The 15955-nt window shown below is 38.1% G+C and overlaps 1 protein-coding gene across 2 annotated transcripts in view; it reads right to left on the bottom strand.

Annotated features, from left to right (window-relative positions):
• The window catches only part of GLRB (glycine receptor beta), a 121374-nt gene that overhangs the window by 60082 nt on the left and 45337 nt on the right, over window positions 1–15955 (bottom strand). For both annotated transcript variants that reach the window (XM_047798591.1, XM_047798592.1), the window contains 2 exons: window positions 2303–2409; window positions 306–373 (listed from right to left, as the gene is read on the bottom strand). In XM_047798591.1, coding sequence (XP_047654547.1) covers window positions 306–373; window positions 2303–2409 — 175 coding nt within the window. The remainder of the gene's footprint in view (window positions 1–305; window positions 374–2302; window positions 2410–15955) is intronic.

The following is a 15955-nucleotide window of genomic DNA, read 5'->3' as shown; positions in this document are numbered from 1 at the left end:
CAGAATATTCATTGCATAAACCCTTTTCCCAGGTGGTATCCAACTAATTGCGCAGAGTGAATATGTTAATTTTCCCAATTCTGTAAGTATTCATTCAGTATTAGGATTAAAATATAACTGAAAAATTATAAAGGCATCAAAATCACTGATTCAACAAAACCCTGAAATTTGGATATTTTACACTAGGAGAGAGCATGCATTTTTTTTTCCTGAGGGTTACTCCATATTTTTCAGTTTTAATTTCTTCCACTATCCTCAAGTTAAAATTCCGACAATTAAAAATATTAAATTGACTGTAATCTTACCATGGTTGTCTCTTGAATAGATCCAAAACTGTTGATAAATATGTTGACTACCACATCAACAGGAATGCCTATCGATAAAAGTTAAGGATATATTTAGTAGCTATAAAAAAACTTGGTCAGAATCATCATATTTTTATAGTTTATACAGTTGATTTTTATATTTTTTTTAATCTACATGGATGTAAGTTATAAACCTACCATGTTGGAGTTCCCATTATGGTGCAGTGGAAACAAATCTGACTAGTAACCATGATGTTGCAAGTTCGATCCCTGGCCTCCCTCAGTGGGTTAAGGATTCGGTGTTGCCATGAGTTGTGGTGTAGGTTGCAGACAAGGCTTGGATCCAGCATTGCTGTGGCTGTGGCAGAGGCTGGAAGCTGTAGCTCTGATTCAACCCCTTGCCTGGGAATCTCCATGTGCCGTGGGTACAGCCCTAAAAAGCAAAAGAAAAAAAAAAACCTACTGTGTTGATAATTGCTGATAATTGCCATTTACTTATTTTTCTAAATAGGGGTCAACACACAAATAAAAAATGAATTATGTTTGTGTCATATTTAATAGTGTTATTTATACAGAAATATTTGTCCCTTAAATTGTAGAAACTGCAAAAATACACTTACCTTTAAAAATGTTTGAGCTGATGAGTTTATGAAACTGTGACTTATTCTTTAAAAAATATCACTTTAAAAATATAATTTTTTTTGCATTTTTATAATTGTTTCAAATTTTCATCTTAAAGGGTAAAGCAGAACTCAATAGGTTTTACTTATAATTACTATATTTTGATTTTTAACTCTTGAAAATGCAAAATTAATCAGACACATAATAGAATCATTATAAAGGTTTTTGCCTGACCTGTTGGAAAATAATTTTAAAGTTCAGGGAGGGAGAACCAAAGTATAATGTTGCAAATTTCTTTCTTGCTTTCTTTTCTTTATATTTTTTTTCACTCATTGTGGGCTGCTGCTTTGGCTAACAAAGGGAAAATGTGAATTTAGCTACATAACCTCTGACTGATGAAAAACAGGTGTTGAATCAATACATGGTAGACATGTGAAAACCCAGACATGGTGCTGTTGAAAGTAACTGAGTAGGTTCTGTAATGAGCAAAAACCCTGTTTTTACAACATAGTTGTATAACTTCAGTTGACTAGAAGCAGCTGCAGCTTTTCTTTTTTTTTTTCTTTTTTTCTGTAAAGGGGGAAAAAATCAAGCTTTATAATATTAATCTGATCTATATTAATACCTGTCCTTAATCAGCAACAAAGATTATAGTTTATAGTTTTCCAGAGATATTTTCATATAGTTTTTCCTAACTCAGAAAGGAAGGAGAAAGAAAGAACGAAAGAACAAAAGAAAGAAAGAGACAAACTATACAATCTTCCACATGACTTTTACACACGTACAGTTCTGGTTCCTGAAAGATGTGATAGGTGGTCATATTTTGTTGGATTAGAAACAGTAAGGTGTAGAAAACATAGTCACTTTTATTAACAAAGTTAACATGTTTTTAAAAACCATATGGCCATCTTTTTTCAACTAAAGAGTAGAGGCAATTTTTTAATCAATAAGAAATGCTAACAAAACATTACAAAAGAATCAAAATGCATATCAGAGCTTTCTCTCTCCCTGAATGAGTATATGGCCATTCTCCTTCAAAGTAGGACTTTGGTGTCTGAGAATGAAAGCCAGAGCCCAAGTTGTAAATGATTAAAGCTAAGAATGCAAAATACTTAGAAAACGCATTACATAGGTAGCCTATTAATTCACAATATACCTTTTTTTTTAACCTGGGGAATATACAAAACCATTAGAACTAATATTTTGCTAATTCTTAAACATTTTTGGCATTGAATTGCTCTTACCTGAGCACATTACATGATAGTTATATGTCAATTTAAAATAATCCTGTTTTAATACCATACATAAATGAATTTATACAGATAAAACTAGTTTTTAAATTGCAGAGAATGAGGATATTTGGGGAGAAAACAAACCTTTGAAATTTGGTCTTATCCTGGGATCATAACTGACCAATAGCCTATTCAAGATATTGCTGGTAGAGTTGGCAGGTACTCGGGCAAGGTCCTCTGCTGACTGCTGGCTAAAATAGAAAAAACAAAAGCAAAACAAAACCCTGGTCAATATTTGGAGATAGCAATCAACAGGAATGGGTAATTTGCATTAGAGAAAAGATTTTGCTTTTTGAAACAAATCTATAACTACAGCATGGCTTTTCCAAAGAGAGGTGAATAGTAGTAGATATTGCCGGAAGCCACAAAGATATTTGTCATAAGAAATGAAAACAAACAAAAACAGTATTTCAGCAGTTAATTTTACCAAATATGTGAAACAGTGCCCTAAGTATTCCATGCTACTTTCTTTTAAATAAAATTAAGCAGACATTTAACGTGTCCTGAAGCAACAGAATAAAAATCTAGATAAGCACAAAGGGAGGACTGATGAGATAAAAGGAAAAAATGGGAAAAAAAAAAAAAAAAAAAAAGGAGTATGTGAATGCTATGGGATGATACAGCCAGAGAGACAACACTAGAATTCATAAGATAATCCTGATGACACATAAAATACGATAGTGTCCACGGAACACGCAATGAAGTTCTCCTCCTAGAGTTCAACATATTAGGGGTGGGAAGGGATTGTTAAAAGTTTATTATCATGATGTAGACCATTGAAACTGCTGAATGATGCAGTAAACAAATTTAGCGCACATGCAAAAGCACAACTACTAAGAGATAGCCTTATCATTAATTGCACCTGATTTTGCTCATCAACCTATGTCACTTTCTCTAATAAAAGGCATGTGGGCTGAAACCTAGGCACCTTTGTTCTGTGGAACAGAGTGCCTCCTGGTCCTCTGCTTTTCTAAATATAAGTGTTTTGTGTGTTCTGTTATACCATGCTGTCCCTCTTCCAGGATCTCCCATTGACCTGCAGTGCTGGCCACCCACAGTGGTGCCCACCCACAGTGGTGCCCAACATGGGGCTGGAAGAGAAGGTCTGCCATGAGTGGAGAAAAGACAAATTAAGGTCTACCATGAGCGGAGAAAAAAAGGAAGGTCTGCCCAGAGCAGGAAAAAGTGAAACAAACTACAGACGGCTGCGGAAACAATAGCCTTGGACTGAATGGAGTCGCGACTGTGAGTAGGCAAGTAGAAACTTTAAACCAGAATAACAATAGAGAAGAATCAAGATGCTAAAACATTATATTCAGTTACTTAAATGTATGATAAAACAGTCAGGGTCTCGGGTAACAGACTCGTAAGAGAGAGGAGTTGTTAGAAGCCTCCGTCAACTGTAACCCTTGGTTTCCAGGTGAGGGTACTGTGGACCCGGAGTGTTGGCATCTTGTAGAAGAAAATTTAAAGTGTGCCCATTAGCCTAGGACCTCTCTTTCTGTTTCTATTTTCTCTACATAAGAACTAGTAAGACACGTTTCGGAACCCTTGGGGGAGCATAAATTTGAATCCAATCGCTCTTGTAACTGACAGGTTTTACACAGATGTACATTATTCATCGCTAAAATTTCAAAATGAGAAATATGAGGTCTCTGTTTTGCTTGTTTTGTGTCTTTGTGTGTTGTGCATATATGGTATTGCCAAAATTCATAAAAGAGCTCTACTTAATTGGCTTAAAGGAAATTAAGTGCTTACATAAGTTTTCAAAATACCTAAAGTAAATTAATTTTTGGTTCACGTGAACTACAAAAAATTCAGTATTCAATATTATTAGATGTTAATATCAAAGTTCATTGATCTAATATAGACATGTCTTTATAGAGTCATCAACAGTAAGTATAACACCTTATTGTACCTAGGTTTAATGGAGGAATGTAACTGCATTTTATTAATAGAGTCTGCCTTATAGCTTGTTACTTTCAATAGAAAAGGGGGAAAATAATACAGATACAAAAAGTGATGAAAGGTTTTTGGAAAATGAACAATAAGAATTTTGTTCATGGCTGAGGCTGAGTTTAAAATTTCAGTAAACCAATTTTAAAAGTAAGCAAATGCAAAACTTGAATCTGGATTCGGTCTCTATTGAAAAAAGATTTTCTCAAGTCAGGACTATGGGAAATCCAAGACGCCTCTTGGTTCTTCCCAGCTCCCTGGCAATTCCAATAATGAAAAAGAAATGGTTAGAAAACATGTTTTCCATTTGGGGAAGACTTTCTATAGTCCTAATTTGGCTATGTTTGGTAAAAATGAGGGTAATTTTAAAGAGCGCTTTGACTGAATTCTAGTTTTGTATATTGAGATCAGTGTTTACTGTCTGGGATTCACCTCCCAAATAGTTCTTTGCTGCTATGTTACATTATTATAAACTTATAACTGAGTTATTAAGAGAAATAAGCCTTTTCTGAAGCTGATTGCTGTAATCTGTCTCTGGGCGAATATCAGATATCCCTTGATAACCGGGGAAACAAATATACATTCTGGAAAAGTATCATCTAAAGAGTTGTCTTCAAAAAGGGTTATCTTCAGCCTAAGATATTTATCAGGAATTAAGTGCCATATTTACAAAGATAGTGAAGAAAGTTAACTCCTAAATTTATACTTCTCACTTAAGAAGGGCCTCTACATTGGACTGGTCTATAGAGAGAATTAGCGACTTCAAACTCGCCCTAAAACAAGGTTCTAATAAGAAAAACACCACTGCCTGGACAAAAAGAAGACAACACCAGAAGTAGACCACTATCTCAAGACTGTCAAACCTGATTCATATGGTTATTTGTTTTACTTTTGATTTACCCTGATGGGTTTCTCCCCTCCAAGGCTTTCATTATTGATGTTACTAGGTGGGACTCCCCCACACCTAGCCAGTTAATAACCTGCTCTGACCCAGGCCATAAATGTTTTCTTCTGATGTTATTCAAGCTCAATCAGCAACAAGTGAGACTTCAGCCAAGGGCTATAACTTTGTCAGGCTATGTTAATATAAATCTAAAGACTCCTTTATGTTGGGAACAATTAAACCATCTAGGGATAACCAGCTTAATAACACTAGGAAATTAAGCTGAATGGACAAAGCCAGTATATAATTTCCTTTAAAGATAAGAAACAACTAAGCCAGCTGAACAGGGTGAAAGTGCTTCACTTAAATTTTTGTTTATGACTTTACTTATACTGCCATATTTTTATTACTACTGCTATATTTTTATTAACTGTTTTCACAAGATTGCTATTTCTTCCATTGCCAAATTTGTGACTGAGGCTGATAAAATGATATACAGCTCCATATGAGGTCAGTGATTTCTAGATATGGGAAAATGAACAAGAGGGAATATTTTCCTGGACCATAACAGACTAGAAAGATAGGTGGTCCAGAGATTTTTTTGGTTACTATTAATAAGGCCTAGTTCAGTAATAGCATATTGAGTTGCTTATTAGTGAAATCTTTGCCAGATCTAGGAATGTTCATTCCTAGCACCATGGGATGAAATGATGATGATATGCCTCTCAAAAGTTTATGAAGTTATGACCATGGGGGAAACACAGTGAACTGAAGTTTGGCACTTGGCGTCAGCCTCTACATGGAGTAAAACGTGAACCACTGCAGCCTGCTGACCCTCAGCACCCCCTGAGCAGAAGTGAGACACTCTGTGCTCTGGGAAAACTGACAGAACAGGCCTTTAGAAAGTTAGATTTCAGGTAAGGATTTTTATACACCCAAATTCTTGCATCTTCTCATATCTACAAAAAGAGAAATCATTAACCGTGGCATCTGCATTGGCCAGTAGAGAAAAAGGGCAGAATAGAGTCGCTGTGGTTCAGACATCCAATACTAGGAAATATTATGGAAGTAACTTTAGACAAGTCTTTGTATTGCTAAGAACTTTAGGGTTTATGTGCCTTGTCAAAGCAGCATCAGCTGGCAGCTGCACCCTTACATTCTCAAGGAATACATTTTCAAGGTGTCTCCTTTCTGTTGTTCTAAGGACAACATGTATAAGGAACAATAGCTCCTATTCTTTATGACTTAATACCACATCAAACATTAAAAACTTTAAAACCTATTTATATAAAACTATTCTTTCAACAGTAATAGTATCAACCTAAATTCCAAACCTCTGTTTAATCTTAATTTTTCTTTTCTTCCCAATCTCTATAGTAGGAATCTACCATATCCAGCCACTGAGTACTCATCGCCCCTATCCAGCAGGAAGTAGCTACAGAAGAGAGGATCATCACCCTATCCCATTAAAAAAAAAAAACTAGAAAAATGGGTTCCCAGGAGGATGGAGACAGACCCCCTTCCCCTGAATGTGACCGTTCAACTTGGAGACCTGCTGTAGAATCAGATGAATGCTCTGCAATCCAAAATTTACTAAGACTGTTCTTATGCAACAAATAAATAAAAAAGGGGGACATGTCGGAGACCACTGAAACTGCTGAATGATGCGGTAAACTTAGTGCATGTGCAAAAGCACAGCCACTAAGGTAGCCTTATTAACTGCACCTGACTTTGTTCATCAACCTACATCACTTTCTCTAATAAAAAGCATGTGGGTTGAAACCTAGGTACCTTTGTTCTGTGGAGCAGAGTGCCTCCTGGTCGACTGCTTTCTAAATGTGAAAGAGTCTTGTGTGTTTTATTATGCCACACTGTCCTCTTCCGGGATCTCCCTGTTGACCTGCAGCACTGGCTGCAGTGTTATCAAACCAGTTAAAAAAGTGGAATACAGAGTTCTAAGATACAACTTTTTCTTTCATACATACATATTTGCTATCAACAGAAAAAAAACAAAAGCTGCCATATTTTCCTATTTTAATTACCTTTGAACAATGAATCTCAATAAATTGGTAGTTGCTTGGGAGCACTTAAAAAGAAACACTTTCTGGAGTTCCCACTGTGGCACCGTGGGTTAAGAACCCAACTGCAGCAGCTCTGGTTGCTGTGGAGGCACAAGTTCCATCCCCAGCCCTGTGGGTTAAGGGATCCTACATTGCTACAACTGTGGCATAGGTTTCAGCTGAGGCTAGGGATTCAATCCCTGACCCAGGAACTTCCATATGCAGTGGATGCAACTTTAAAAAAAAAAAAAAAATTAAAAACCCTATTTAGAAGCCAGTGGAAAATGTTCCATTGTTTACTGTTTGGGTTCATTGATAACCCATAAAATCTTATATAATCATTTCTCAATACAAAAAAAGTCCCTGACAATCACAAGGAAGATTAAAACTAAGAACACCCAGCACTGTTTGTTCTCTATCAATACAGTAAAAATGTCACTTTCCTAAATGATATTAATTTATATGAAACCAACAATGTAATGTGCTTGGCTTTGTTTTGAAATCCCAGCTCTTACCTATCAGGAAATCCTGTTCTGTGTTAATTACTATATACTGTGTTGATAAGATATGACCACTACAGGTGAAATATAACAGGTGTTATTAGTAAGTATAAGAAAAACCTAAAAATACCAGTTGGCACAATCTTTTCAAGGAGGTACCAGACAGAATCCAAAACATTGGAGAAAAAAAATGAAAACCAACTAGTTAAACCTCCCAAAGGTGCAGAAGATTAAATAGATTTAAGTTGTTTCTCATGGCATTATCAGTTGTCAAATCCCAGGTGCACGACATGGGGTCAGGTAATGAGATTTTTCCACTTCATTGTAGGTGAAATGGTAACCTCCTTAGAGTCGGCTGTCATCCCTAATTGAAAGATAGCAAACCCCAAAGAGAACGAGACTATGTGAGAAAATTGGATATTAGGATGCAAATTAGTGTCCAAATCCAGCCACAAGTTTTCTCATTCAAGAGAGGAAAATGGGAACAAAGAAAAAAAAGTGGGGGGGGGGGAGTTCCTGTCATGGCTCAGTGGTTAACAAATCCAACTAGGAACCAAGAGGTTTTGGGTTCAATCCCTGGCCTTGCTCAGTGGGTTAAGGATCCAGCGTTGCCGTGAGCTGTGGTGTAGGTCGCAGACTCAGCTCAGATCCCGAGTTGCTGTGGCTCTGGCATAGGCTAGTGGCCACAGTTCCGATTGGACCCCTAGCTTGGGAACCTTCATATGCTGTGAGAGCGGCCCCAGAAAAGGCAAAAAGACCACAAAAAAAAAAGAGGAAAATGGAATTGGTAGATTACAAAATACACTTGTACCAGATCAATTAAGGACTGCTATTATGACATCCTGATATAAAATCCTTCATGAGTACATTTCTCCTAAGCAATGGAATGACCAAGATAACAGAAAGACAATTGACAATTTCTGCAGTAGAGAACCCTCCAGCCTGTTTTTTTCCTTCAAATGTGAAAGGAGACAGATGACACAAAATACACCTCTTGGGCATGAAGATTATTCTGAGGCACTTTAAAAGCAGCAAATACAGGGAGAGGCTTTCCCTAAACTCTCTTTATCTATCTATAGACAGGCCCTCCAATAGGAACTCACTTATCCTAAATCCCCTCCCCAAGAGTTTCTTTCAACTAAGGCAGATCACTGATCACAGTAGAGGACCAAAACTTGACACCACACCCAAAGTGGTAGCAAACTATCACAGCTCTTTCAGCTGTCCTTCTTTTTCTTTCTTTATTTCATTTTAGGACTGCACTACAGCATATGGGAAGTTCCCAGGCTAGGAATTGAGTTGGAGCTCCACTGCCAGCCTACACCAAAGCCACAGCAACACAGGATCTGAGCCACATCTGCCACCTACGCCACAGTTCATGGCAACATCAGATTCTTAACCCACTGGGTGAGGCCAGGGATCAAATAGGAAACCTCGCAGATACTAGTGAAGGTTGTTACTGCTGAGCAACAATGGGAACTCCCTCAGCTGTTCTTCTAAGAACATTCTCTTTTCTAAAAACCTCATTATCCCTCAGGAGGCCCACATCCCTCTTCTGCTCCCCCTGTTAAGATATAAATAAGCTCTCAAATCTCACCTCTCTTTCTGGAATTTACTTTTTTTTTTTTTTGCTATGATGCATGTATTATTAACAAGTTAATCAATGTGCATGCCTTTCATCCTGTTAGCATGACTGTTGTCAGATTATTTCATAGACCCAGCTATTGAGGATAGAGAAACAAAACACTTTCCTCCTCTACAGCTGTAAGCTGTGTCAACTTGATAGGAATGGTCAGTCACACAAGTAGTTGTAGAAGTCCCAGTAGGGGACCATAGATAGAGAGGGGAACCTAGGGAATTTTGGAGGTAAATGTAAGTTAATAATCATTGAATAAAGCTATTGGAATGTCATGGAATGAAGCAGGTTTGCTTAACTCTAAAATTATAAGTAAAAGCACAAGATATGCCTGAGGTCATTAAGTGAAAAATAAAATGAGGCCTGCATTCAAGTTCAGCAAGATAATTCTTAGGACCAAGGACAGGAATTTAAGGGAAAGATGACATTACAGAGTGGGAGACCCTCATTATATGGAAACCGAGATGATTCAACATATTTTAGCATATGTTGCCCCCTTCTACTGATTTGAATATGCACCATAACAGCCCTAGTCTGGAGTGCCCGTCATGGCTCAGTGGTTAATGAATCCGACTAGGAACCATGAGTTGCAGGTTCGATCCCTGGCCTTGCTCAGTGGGTTAAGGATCTGGCGTTGCCCTGAGCTGTGGTATAGGTTGCAGGCTCAGTTCTGGCGTTGCTGTGGCTCTGGTGTAGGCCAGCAGCTATGGCTCCAATTAGACCCCTAGCCTGGGAACCTCCATATGCCACAGGAGTGGCCCTAGAAAAGAAAAAAAGACAAAAAAAAAAAAACAAAGCCCTAGTTTGACTTCATAGGGTCAAATACTCTCTTACCTGATATGAAGGAAGATCTAATGACTTAAGCCTGACACCTACCTGAAGAATGAGGAAGAGGTGGTCTTTTCCTCACCCTTCCATTTTCCTTGGATAATAAAAATGTAGCCCACCTAATCCTTGGGGCATAGCCTCCTCACCTGCCTGCTTGTATCCCTCATGAGTATCCCATATTAATAAATCTACATCTTGCCTATCACTTTGTCTCTCACTGAATTCCATCTGTGCTGAGACACAAAGAAACTGAGCCTCAGTAAGAGATTACATGAGTGATTCTAACTTAAAAAAAAAAAAAAGTGAGTTCAAGTCCCAATCTGAGTTTAAGCTGGGTTCAAGTCAGAAGTGTTTTGATTTCAAACCAAACTCATTTTCTAGCCCTTCTAAATCACCACCCAATTTTATCCTTCCTCCAGAATCAGCCCCCCATCTTGGAATACTATAACTCCTACTCGTCATTGTACTAATTCAAAACCAACCTAATCTTTAATACTGCCCTTCTAAAATCCTGCCTTGATCATCCTGGCTTACTCTAATAAATACAAACTGATAAATACACTGTTTAGCTATGATTTTGCAGGGGTTTTTTTCATATCTATGTGTAGATTACCATACACATTAGACTGAATACACATCCAGTGTGATTCTTAAGGGTTCGTGGCTTCCACAGCTTTGTAGTTCCCTATACTGGTACAGCATTAAAAACACATTCCTCTAGCACTCTCCATGTGCCAGCTCTTCTAGACTGGTTTCTGCCTCAAGATGGCTGCGGGCACTAGAGTGGTGGCAGCTCCACTCAACATTTCCAGGTGGAGAAGAGCATTTCTTCCTGAGATGTTCACTTAGGAGAAAGGACATTTTTTTCCCCTCAGAAGCTTTTCAGCACTGGACACTGTCGAACAAACCACCAGCAAAAAGGGAGAGGCAATCATGACTGGCTCAGATCAATAATCTTATATGCAACAGATACTGGAGAACAATCGCCATGTCCATTACATTATTTCCCTTGATCATCACAAACATGCACTTGATTGGAGAGGAGAGATAGGAACCATGCAGAGAACAGTTTTTTAATGAAGAGAAAGAGAAAAACCAGACTGGTAGAGAGTGAGCAGTAGGAGTGACAGTATATGGAAACTAGGACACAGCAAGGTTAAGATTTTCTAAGGTGACAGAGTCAAGAATGAAACCTGTTAACCCCCATTCCTAGCCATCATTTCACAACAAGCCTGCCACATTGAAAGCAAATATTATCTCTCTTTATTACCATCCATCCATATATTGCTTTAGGTTATAGATGGAGGGATGGATAGATAGGACGTTAGTCTTACCAATTTTTAAAATCATTAGTCCTAGAAAATCTAAAGCCAGCCTTTCAATAATGTGCCAGGATTGAAGCCATCTCCAAATGCTTGGATCTCTCTCCAAATTTGTTTAACTTTTAAAAATATTTTATTTGTTAGTAACAGCACAAGTGCAGTATTGGTTGACAAAAATCTCTTGAAATTAAAAAGAGGAATATATAAAATATGTTATAGCCCTTTTTCTTTATTCATATTTGTGTCAACACATATTTTCATGTCTTTGCTGCAAGTAACCTTATATCAATATTTAATATAAACTTCACCCACGTTTCCTTATATAAGTAATTCAAAAACATTTAAAAATTTAAGTGAGGAGTGGCTCAGCAATTAATGAACCCAACTAGCATCCATGAGGACGAGGGTTCTATCCCTGGCCTTGCTCAGGGGGTTAAGGATCCAGCATTGCCTTGCTATGGGGTAGATTGCAGACACAGCTCAGATTCCACCTTGCTGTGGCTGTGACAAAGGCCGGCAGCTACAGCTCCAATTTGACCCCTAGCCTGAGAACCTCCATATGCCATGGGTGCGGCCCTAAAAAGACAAAATAATAAAAATAAAATAAAAAAATAAAAAAATTTAAGTGAAATCTCATGTAGTTTATATTCGCATGCATGAATTCGGGGATTTCTTTCCTACCTAAAAGAAAAAAAAAAAACAGAAATCATTTTCTTTTAGCTTGGTCCATCCTACAATAGCATTAAAGTTGTCTCTACACATTAAAGTATATTTTAAAAGTCTAGATAGCTATGTTACTTTCTTCAAAAAAGTGAAACAATTTGCATCTGGCATATTTGCCTGTGTCTGCATTTTACCATATATAACCTTATATATCTGTAAAGTGGCTAGTATTATTTATGCAAAATAAGGAGGAATAAGAAGAGTTAAGTGATCTTAATTAGGCCACATACTTAATCCCAATTTCATTATTAGGGATTTCACATTCTGAATCTCAGGCCAATGTTTGATCCATCTGACTAGGCCATTTTATTTTATTTCAAGAAATCTATCAACAATTCTGGTATTATTACAAACAGGATTTACTCTGGAAATATGATATTAATTTAAGAAAATAACTTGGTCTACTCAGACAAAGTGATCCAATGACTAGAGAAAAATAATGTCATATCAAAAGCCTTTTTACAACTGTCCTCCTTTGTTCACTTGCCTGAACTTGAACTGACGTCCTGACTAATATGTAAAGTTATGCAGAAAATGCATCGGGCGGGCGGCAGAGTTGAATGATGTAATGTTTTCCAGCACTAAAGGAAAAATCCAGAATTTTCTTTCCAAAGAGGGAAGCTCCGTTTTTCCATTAACTGCAAACGTTCTTGTTTTTACAGGACCCTTTAGTGACCACACAGCATAGCCCCATTTCCAAACTGGTGTGTGTGAGCACATGGCCTTAATCTCCTCCCTAAAACCAGGCATCTGAGTTCAAGGACTGTTTTGTTTTTCCAAAGATTTATAAAGGCAACAACAACAGTTACAGGTCTTCTCAGAACTAACTGATGGTGGCATGGGGCCATCTCGGTGTGGGAGCTGCAAAGCTCTCAGCTGAACAAGGCCTAAAGCAAGCACCAAGCATCAAGGGAAGAGCAAGATGGGTGTGGAAAAGGTGTAGGATATAGTATTTCTCCTCTCTAGTCTAGGGGCAGTGATTCTTTTTTTGTTTTTTATTTTTTTTTCTTTTTTAACAGTTTCAAAGTTGTTCAGACACAAATTTATTTCAAACAGATAACTGACAGGGAGTTTTCATCATGGTTCAGTGGTTAACGAACCCAACTAGGATCCTTGAGGATGTGGGTTCCATCCCTGGCCCTGAACAGTGGGTTAGGGATCTGGCATTGCCATGAGCTGTGGCGTAGGTCACAGATGCAGCTCAGATCCTGCATGACTATGGCCGTGGCACAGGCCAGCAGCTACAGGGCCGATTCAACCCTAGCCTAGGAACCTCCATATGCTATGGGTGTGGCACTAAAAAAATTAAAAAATTTAAAAAAAAGATAACTGACAAACATAATTAATTATGTTAGAATTAGACTATCTCAGTGCTTTAAATCATTAATATGGCAGTCACTTACAGTTGCTCGATGATGGTTAGCAAAATAAATCCCAGAGTACAGCTGGGTCTAGTGCAGTGACTCTACCTCTTTTTTTAGCTCTACAGACACCACTGAGAATCTGATAAAAGCTATGTTCTTCCCTTAAAAAATGCTCGCAATGTTGGCAATGCTAAGGGTTCCTGGACTGTGGCCCACAGATTAAGAAATCCTTCTTCAAGAAAACAAATGCTCTTATCCGCACTTAAAGGGAGATAAGAGATTTTTTTAAAAGCTGATGGGATTTTGTCCAAGGGACACCAGAGCCAATTAAAAGAGTTCTCTCTAGCCAAAACTAGAATGATGTGAACAATTCAGTAAAGTTGTATTGGATTATAATCCAAAGTATGAACTAAAAATCCATGAATTCATAAAGCTGTAAATAAAACACCTGGTTGAATAAATAAGTGGTAGAGAACAGGAAAATCTCCCATGCAGAATTCCAAATTGGCATAGATCCTCTACTATCAAATTGGTGGACTGTAACTGCCCCTCTTCAGCTTAGCTGTACACAGTGACATTCTTCCAAAGAGCACAGCATGGAAAGAGGGAGAAACAGTAACTTCTACAGTGGAGAAACCTGACAAACCCTACCTGAGCCAGGTGCCTAAGGGTCACCTCTTAACTTTAACCTCTTGATCAGGTTATGAGTCATGTTGATTGTGTGTGCCTTTATACAATGCCATGAGAGTGTCATTTTTATTTATTTATATTTATGTATGTATTTATTTATTTTTACTTTTTAGGGCTGCACCTATGGCAGATGGAAGTTCCCAGGCTAGGGGAACTACAGAGCTACAGCTGCCAGCCAATGCCCCAGCCACAGCAATGCAGGATCCGAGCCTCATCTGCGAACTACACCATAACTCATGGCAAAGGCAGACCCTTAACCCACTTAGCAGGGCCAGGGATCAAACCGGCATCCTCATTGATTCTAGTTGGGCTCATTACCGCTAACTTCCACGATGAGTGTATCATTTCTAAACCTGTGTTCTTCCTCCCCAAAGCACATAACTTCCATCTAATCCTGATAGATATCAGACAAATCACAATGGAGGAACATTCTACAAACTACCTGACCAGTCCTCCTCAAAACTGCCACAGTCACGATAAACAAAGTCTGAGAAACTGTCACAGGTAAGAGGAGCCTAAGAAGATGTGAGGACTAGATGCAGTCTGTATTCTGAATGGGATCTTGGAACAGAAAAAGGACTTTAGGTAAAACTAAGGGATTTAGGGAGTTCCAACTGCAGCTCAGTGGTAACAAACCTGACTAGTATCCAAGAGGATGTGGATTTGATCCCTGGGCTCCTTCAGTGGGTTAAGAACCCCGCTTTGCCATGAGCTGTGGGTAGGTCGCATTCAAGGCTCAAATCCCACGTTGCTATGGCTGTGGTGTAGGCTGGCAGCTGCAGCTCTGATTTGACCCCTAGTCTGGGAAGTTCCATATGCCACACATGCGGCCGTAAAAAAATAAATAAATAAAAATTAAAAAATAAAAAAAGCAAAAAACAAACAAAAAAACAACTAAGGGATGTAAATATAGATTTTAGTTAATAACAATATATCAATATTGGTTCTTTAATTGTAATAAATGTACTAAACTAATATAAGATCTTAATAACGGCGGTATTGAGAATTCCATTTTGACAATTTTCCATAAATCTAAAACTGTTCTAAAATTTTAAAAAAGTTTATTTGGACAAGAAAAATAAAAGTGAGGCGAGGGCAAAAGACCATAATAAGCACCTCACCAAAGACGTAAGATGGCAAATTAGCCTATGAAAGAATGTTCCACATCATATGTCACTAAGGAAGAGCAAATTAAAACAATAATGAGGTACCACTGCACATTTATTAGAATGACCAAAACTCAGAACACTGACAACACCAAATGCTGTCCAGGATATGAAGCAACAGGAGCTCATATTCATTGCTGGTGAAAAAGCAAAATGGTGCAGCCATTTTGGGAGACAGGTTGGTGAGTTTTTTTTACAAAATGAAACTTACTCATAGTATATACAATTCAGTAATAGCACTCCTTGGAATTTATGCAAAGGGGATGGAAACTCATATCCACACAAAAACCTACACATGGATGTTTCAGCAGATTTATTCATATTTGCCAAAACTGGAAGCAACCAAGACATCCTTCAGTACAGATGAGTAAACTGTGGTCCATCCAGACAGTAGAGCATTATTCAACACGAAAAAGAAATAAACTATCAAGCCATGAAAATGTAGGGAGGGGAGTTCCCATTGTGGCTCAGTGGCTTAAGAACCCGACATACTGTCCACGAGGATGTAGGTTCAATCCCTGGCCTCATTCAGTGGGTTAAGGATCCGGCGTTGCCCCAAGCTGAGGCATAGATTGTATATGTGGCTCAGATCCTGTGTTGCCATGGCTG

Source organism: Phacochoerus africanus, chromosome 10 (genome assembly GCF_016906955.1).
Source record: "Phacochoerus africanus isolate WHEZ1 chromosome 10, ROS_Pafr_v1, whole genome shotgun sequence".
Lineage (NCBI taxonomy): Eukaryota > Metazoa > Chordata > Mammalia > Artiodactyla > Suidae > Phacochoerus > Phacochoerus africanus.
The sequence above is the reverse complement of the archived record's forward strand: the minus strand, read 5'-3'. Positions and strand labels throughout refer to the sequence as shown.